At 48.3% G+C, this 7,115-nt stretch overlaps 1 protein-coding gene across 4 annotated transcripts in view; it reads right to left on the minus strand.

The window, feature by feature from the left end:
• The window catches only part of TRAF7 (TNF receptor-associated factor 7, E3 ubiquitin protein ligase), a 33,682-nt gene that overhangs the window by 16,537 nt on the left and 10,030 nt on the right, over positions 1-7,115 (minus strand). For 2 of the 4 annotated variants that reach the window (XM_009329369.1, XM_009329368.1), the window contains 3 exons: positions 5,294-5,412; positions 4,989-5,046; positions 3,762-3,853 (listed from right to left, as the gene is read on the minus strand). In XM_009329369.1, the coding sequence (XP_009327644.1) occupies positions 3,762-3,853; positions 4,989-5,046; positions 5,294-5,374 (231 nt within the window). In that variant the 5' untranslated portion in view covers positions 5,375-5,412. Of the gene's footprint in view, positions 1-3,761; positions 3,854-4,988; positions 5,048-5,293; positions 5,413-7,115 lie in introns of those variants that run through there. The other 2 variants (XM_009329371.1, XM_009329370.1) reach the window with 2 other exon arrangements.

The raw sequence follows: 7,115 nt of genomic DNA on the forward strand, positions 1-7,115 counted from the left end.
CGGATGGCCTGATGAAGAAATGGCAGAATGAAGCCATAAGCTTCAGATGCTTAGCTTCAAAAGGTGACCAACGCCCAGGCTGCCTGCACCTGCACCTATCACACCTACACATGGCCTGACTATAGCCTACATCAGTCACAAACTCTGAGAAGCGCTGGCTGGAAGGAGCTCTGGAGATCGCTGGCCCTGCTGCCCACTTGAAGAGGGACTCTCCCTGGCCCTGGATCAGGTCAGCCCTGGCGCTGCCCAGCTGGAACGGGGAGAGCTGCACAGATGAGGCTCTGCCGCCCCGGGTTCCTGTCCTGCACTACCTTGCGAGCAAAACGGTTTTTCCTTATGTTCAATCTGAACCTCCCGAGCTGCATTTTGTGTGCTCGCCCTGGGTGAAAGTGTGTGACATCAGACCCGAGGACAGACAAAAGCAATGTAAGAGGCCAGCGGGGCAGTCAGGAAATTCAGCAACGAAAGATGTAAGATGAGCTTCAGAGACTGCCGTCTTCCCCGGAGACAGACTATACTGCAGCCTGAGTGCAGTCCTTGCTGGGCTGCAGAAGAGGAGCAGACCAGGATCCTGCTGGTTCTTCACACTGCTCTGCTTAATTTTTATGATACTGGGATCCTAGGAGCTCAGAAACGCTGCATCTGCTTAGAAGCCAAGGCATAAAGCTCTTTTTCTTAAAGAAGGTATATTTATTGGCTAAATATGTAAACCTTGAGGAGGAATGGTTATAACAAGGTAAATAAATTTTATATGTATCCATTAATTTTATTATTTTCCTCCACTAGTAACAGAAGTTATTTTAATAACAAGAATGACTGTGCATGGTTCCCATTCTGGAGGTGACACAGAGATCAGGGCAGCAAAGGCAGGCTCTGCAGGGAGGCAGTTTTATCAAGAGCAACATCCTGTGTGGATCACAGATGGAGAGGAGGGGGACTGCAGCCCAGGAGCACTTCCAGGAGGCAGGGGTGTGAGACACAGCCTGGCTAGGCTTGTGCAACACCGCGGGCTCAGCTCCCTGTGTCCTGGCCGGGCTAATGCCGGCGTAAACTACGCAAGAGGGAAGGTGATATGCTGAGAAAGGTCACTCCACTTGGGCTGTAGTGACAATGCTGAATGGCAGAGGTGTGCGCTAGCGTTTACTGCCCCTCTAGGTATCTGCAGCCTTTGTTTTTGCCAAGCAAACAAGGCTAAGATGTGAGTGACCTCAGCTCTATAGGGTTAGTCGCTGCACTGCTTCCCACTCCTAGCCTGACTATTTAGACTGAGCTTTGCAGCCCTAGTCACGCGTAGAGCAGCCAGCACAAGGGGATTGACTGCAGGGTGCTCTTGCGCTGCAAACAGAATAACAAAGTGCGAGGACCACAGGACCCCCACCTTACGGGCATTGGCCTAGGTTGGGGGGGACCCATATGCACCAAAGCCAAGGAGCGCCAGGCTCTGCCGCAGGGGCAAGGTGACACAAGTGGCACTGGTTTGGCCAGGCTTGGATTTGGGAGGATCTGTCAGAAGGGTCCCACCTCCCCACAGCTGTGCCAGGGCTATTTCTGCACTAAACATCAAGTCCATCTTCAAACAGCCCAAGGATGGGGTGCTCAAACATCTTTTGATGGAAGATGGATAGCTTTTGGCTGGCTGGTAACTCAGTCTAGCCTCTGGTTCAGGGGTGAAGCTCCCTCTAAACAACCGAGACTTCGGAGAGCCAGTCAGCTCTTCATCCATTAGTATACATTTGCCCCAATACTCAGCTGTAATCTTTAGGCGCGGTTCCCACCATGTCAGCTACAAAAGCAGCCTCCACATGAAGGCTCTAGTACAGTCCTCGTTCCTGCTGCCTGTAGGCATAGCGAGGCTGGGAAGCCGTGGCACTGTTTTCAGGAAAGATGACAGCAGCCGCCCAATAATCCCTGCCTTGCGTGCAGGACACGCTGCTCTGCTTTTGGTTTCATTAGCAGAAGCTTTAAAAAGAAAGAAAAAGGGGTGGTGGAGGTCACGGGAGGGCTCTGACTCGTCTCCAGCTGTCTCTCTGATGGCTGACAACTTAGCCAAGACTTAGTGATGAGGAAGGGAAATCCCAGACTATTTCTTGACAAAGCAAAGGAAGCTTCCTAAAAGGGTTAGTGAGAGTTTGTCTGGACCAGCAGGCAGAGCAGGGCTGTGGCTCTTCTGGTTTGGTAGCACCTAGGGCTGCAGGCTGCTTCCCGAACCACTCATTAATCCTCTTGCTATTTTTGCTTAAGAATATTTAGCACTCCAGGGAAGGTGGGCTGAGGCTGCCCAAGAGGACTGAGGCTAGGTCCTAGGAGAGACCTCTCCTGTTCTTGGCTGCACACCTCAGTTTGCCACACTGTAGTTTTCAAAGGAGTCAGGGAGCTTCTCCATCAGACACAGCTAAATGTAACGTCCCCAGCATCCCCGGCTTCTCTGGAAAAATCCTCACCTGCGCTCTGTGAGAACTGCACAGCTCGTGAGAAGGGTGCAGTGAGCACAGCACTCAGCCCACGGGATCAGTGCTGACAGCCAACGGCTTCCTGGAACAGTGGCCCAGCACCATGGGGTCAGTGATGTGATGGAGAGTTGCATTTGCCAAGGACACGAGGCAAATGTTCAAAGGACTTTTTGAAAAAACAAACACACGCTCACATAAAACACAGCAAGATCTTTGAGCAACAGAAGGAACTTTATAGGATGCTGACAATAAAGCTCTTTGCAATCTGGTGTCAAATTTATTTTAAGAAGTATTGTAGCTTCATACTGTTGCTGACTCCAGTCTCTGCCAGTGCCTAACTTGAGCAGCAGCAGCGATCCATTTATCCCTGGCTCGGAAGCTGGGTCTTGTAACCTGACAAAGTCTACAATGACTTACTTAATTTGAAGAGTTTGCTACTCACGTGCTTAAATCTAAATAGGAGCTTGTGGTTATGAGATGTGGCTGGAGCACTAGGGATAGGAGAAGATCAAGGCCTCAGAGCTATCTGTCCATTCACTGAGGTTTGCTTTGCTGTTCTTGATTGATTTATCTGATTTAATTTCTCTTTAAGCAGCTAGCCCTGAGGCCTGCTGGATCACTAAATTCCCCCAAAAGAAGTTACTCAGAAGTGAGTGTGATGAATGAGAAAGCTGGGTACAAAATTGGGAAGTGCTTTTCTGCAAAGATATTGCGAGACATGGGAATGGTTTGTGTGAGAAGACCCTGATGATGTAATCCCCAGGAGCCAAGCATGGTCTGTGGTGTCAGACATCCCACTCTGCAGGTTTCAAACGTGCTCCCTGCGGTCAGAGGCCCCATCTGGAGGTGGAAGGAGGAATGGATTTTCTAGTCATAACTGCAGGGCCAACTGTGCTGCTGGATGGTCCATCCAACACACCCTGATCGAGACTGACTAGCCTCGGCCACAGCCCCAGACATCGCTGACAGTAGCTCTGTTTTCTCCCGAGCTCAGGAGACCCAGAGCACACTGCTCACATCGGGAGGCAGGTACACCCTCACAAGTAGACCTGTGGGATTTGTAACTCCTGCGCTTTGTAATCACACACCATTTTGAAGCAGTCTGAAAATGAGCACCGGCAGCGCCAGCCTAATGCCCCAGGTCAGAAGCAGCCTCTGCTTCCTGCCTCTGGTGCAGACATCTGCCTCTGATATAACGCAGCGCATGGGAATGATGAGGGAGGCAGAGGAGCCCAGAGGAGCACCAGACGTCCCTCACCTGACATATAATCAGCTAAGCCAGTCAGCAGGGGGGCTCCTGGCAACACCTACCATGCCATCGTCCTCATCTCGTGGGGAGTAGGTGAGTGTGCTGGAGGAGGATGGGGTCCGACGATGCTGTTTAAAAGTATTGGTCCCGTCAGCTTTAAAGCAAATACAAAAAAAAAAAGCAAGCATTTAGGCTCCTCAGTGATATTTCCGAGCTACAGGTCTCTGTAGCTGTAAGTGTTCCTTGAAAAAGGCAAAGACTAGGGATTCCACAACTTCAGTTCTTGACCTGGACATATCAGTGCAGGCAGAACAATCCTGATCTCCGATAGCTTGCTGAAATGCATGCGGCCCTTTGAAGGTAGCTCACCCAGAAAAGAGCACAGATAATATTCTACCAGGTCCATAGGTCAAAAATACTACTAAATACCACAATACTCCCACATATTTCTGTCACAAAAATTGCTTCCATCAAGGGAGGTCTGTATATTCTTGTAGCACAAGGGAAGCATGCTAAATTAAATTGCAGATATTTGTACAAAGATCATATTACTGACTTATATAAAATTTTGAATTTAAATATTCCGGAGTCCAAAAACATCTAGAGTCCAGAGCCCTGTACAAATGTAATCCAAACATTTCCCCTGGGCAGATGTTAATTTCCTTATCTAAGTCAGTGTCAAGTGCCACAGTTTATCTTTACTAAAGTAAGGATATTTTTATTCCAAAATGAAACCAGACCTCTTCCTACATTCACACCACGTGTCAGGGCTCAGACTCCTCACCTGCTGGGCTTTGAGGAACAAAGCACAAGAATTTTACATGAGCGGGTACACTTGCACCCCCTCCTGTCCGAGTTAAAAATGGCCATGGGGGTTTTACCAAAGTGTCCAGAGTGACTCACAGTCAGACAGAGAGCGAAGATGGGAATTTTCAGTGCTGGTAATGAATGTGTAAGAAGTCACAGAGATAAATAAGATTTGGGACTGAGCTCTGTATCAAACCCTGTTGTACTATCCTAATTTCAGCAAGGGCTTCCCAGTGGTACTGTCAAGCCTGCCTAATGGGAGAAAATTTCTGTGTATGCTCATTTCCATCACGCCTGGTGATCAGATGCCATGATTAAATATCATTTGGGCTGCATAATACTAAAAACAGCACCTCAGCACCCGTCTGTAACGAACACAGTGATTCTCCCAACAGCTTTATGATCTGTAAAACAACAACAAAAAATGGTAGGAATCGCACATAGTGCTTTGGGGAAGAGCTCTGTGCATGAAATACACTCACCCTTTGTGATGGTTGTCACAGCAGAGTAGGCTGGCCCAAAAGTTGTTTCCATTCTTGTCTGAAACATTGACAAAATGAAGGTCAGCGCGTATCACTGCAGCACAGCCCAAAGGCTCGCTGCCCTTCCTGAACTGGTAAAAAAAATGTACATGTATATTCCCAACTTTTATCTGTGGATATTGTGACTTTTAAGAAGCAAGAAAGTACCATATTTTCAAAAGCCATCTTTGTTTTCTCAAAAGAAAGGATGAGAACATAAGAAGCAGCCCTAGCCCCTATCCTCTGCCAACGACACCGAGCCTTACCCCGTTAGTGTTTTCGGAAGTAGTGATGTTTGTTGTGCCACTGGAGAAACGATTGTAGCGAGCGTTCTTGTTTGAGCTCATAATCTAGGCCAGCATTTGTTAGTCATGGGAAGTTTGCTCTGTGGAAGGAGACAGACAGAGAGAATTAGGTTCATTGTACATATTTTCCTGGGCTCAGAGAACAACCTCCTGTAGCATTAAGTCCAAGTATTTACCTAAGCTCACATAAACCTGGATTTTCAGAAGCAAGTGGCAAGGTCAAAGTCAGGTTCCTTCAAACCATGCCTGGATGAGTGTTCAGCATATCCTAAAGATACGGTATCTTTTAAAATGACTGCTTAATCACCCAAACACTGGAATACCCATAATCATTAGCTGCTTTTACAAGTATACAACTGTCTGAATAGCAGATGAGTCTTCTCAGGAGACTACTCTAAGACAGACAGCATTCCACTGGTCATTATACACATCAATCTTTTAAAAATGAGAGCATGTACCAGTTGTGACTGACAGTCCCAGCAGAGAAGAGGCCTATGCAGGCTCTGCATCTGGTCCTCTCTCCCTCCCCAGTTTGTGTAGTACAGAAAGCAGGTTACCCGCTGCTTCCCAAAACACTTTGCACAGAGCAGTGATTAATAAGCAGGGTCCTAAAAGGGAGCCCCTTCCACAAGACACAGCAATGGCGAGCACAGAGCAGACTGTACCATGGCAGGCAGAGGGATTTCGGCAGAGGCCACAGACACAAGCCTGATCTTTCAGCGTGCGGGGGAACATGGAGGGCAGAAATGGTCTCTGGATGTAAAGCTATGCCAGTAAAACCCTTATCCCATTGACTGTGACGTTCAAACTGAGCTGGCCTGGACTCCAGAGCCCAGGGAGCTTGTTCACTCACGGCTTTGCACCTCAAGCCACCTTCCCAGCACACGATAGAAACAACCCATTCAGTCACCCAGGGCTTTGCTTTAGCACAAGGGGTGGGGACTGCCTTCCTCCCTCCAGGACCACCCACCCCCAGATGAAGGAAGAGGTGCCCTGGAAGCTCAGCAGCCCCACATCCTCGGCAGCTGGGGTGGCAGGAAGGGATCCCTCCAAGGGAGCCCCTTTCCCGGGCTGTGCCGCATTTTCTGGCACTTCCAGCCAACGAAACCAAAGCCAAAACTTCCCTGCACCCCCAGAACTTAAGGCTACCTCATTCAAAAGTGTGATTAGCACAGGCCTCATCCTGTTCTTGCGATGAACTCAGTGGGAGTTTTGCTATTTAATTCAAAAGCCCTGCGCTGTACTGCTGAACACAAAAGCCAGGGTTAGATCTTAGCAGAAAGCAAAAATCCCACGTTTGATTTAGTTATATTTGCATTAAAGGAGTTCTTTCCAGCACAGTCTGAGCTATGAGGTCAAGGAAACCATGAAAGAAACCTTACTTCAAGTAACATGTTTGTGATTCTGGATCTCACTCCCAGTTTCTGCTCAGAAACAACCAGCGAAGTCTGGATTGTCACACAGAAAGAGAAGCCCTCTCCCCCCAGAAGACAGCAGAGGGGCTCATTTCTCTTCCTCCGTTGTTTACGCAGGTTTTTTTTTTACTAGGTTCAAGTTTGCAAAGTCGAGTATTACATAGTAATAATCTGCAGAAACACATGAAGTTTGCTTTCTTTAACCTCTGTTGAAACCTGATGATGGCTTCAGGGCACAAAATGATGCTGTTGTCCCAGCGAATCTGACAAGATGATCTCAAAGAGTCTCCTTTGGAGCCAGGGTACCGATAGGAAGGAGCTGCACCTCCTCTCTGCCATCATACAGAGATGCCTCTGGCTTGAGCAGA

Source organism: Pygoscelis adeliae, unplaced genomic scaffold (genome assembly GCF_000699105.1).
Source record: "Pygoscelis adeliae isolate BGI_AS28 unplaced genomic scaffold, ASM69910v1 Scaffold467, whole genome shotgun sequence".
NCBI lineage: Eukaryota > Metazoa > Chordata > Aves > Sphenisciformes > Spheniscidae > Pygoscelis > Pygoscelis adeliae.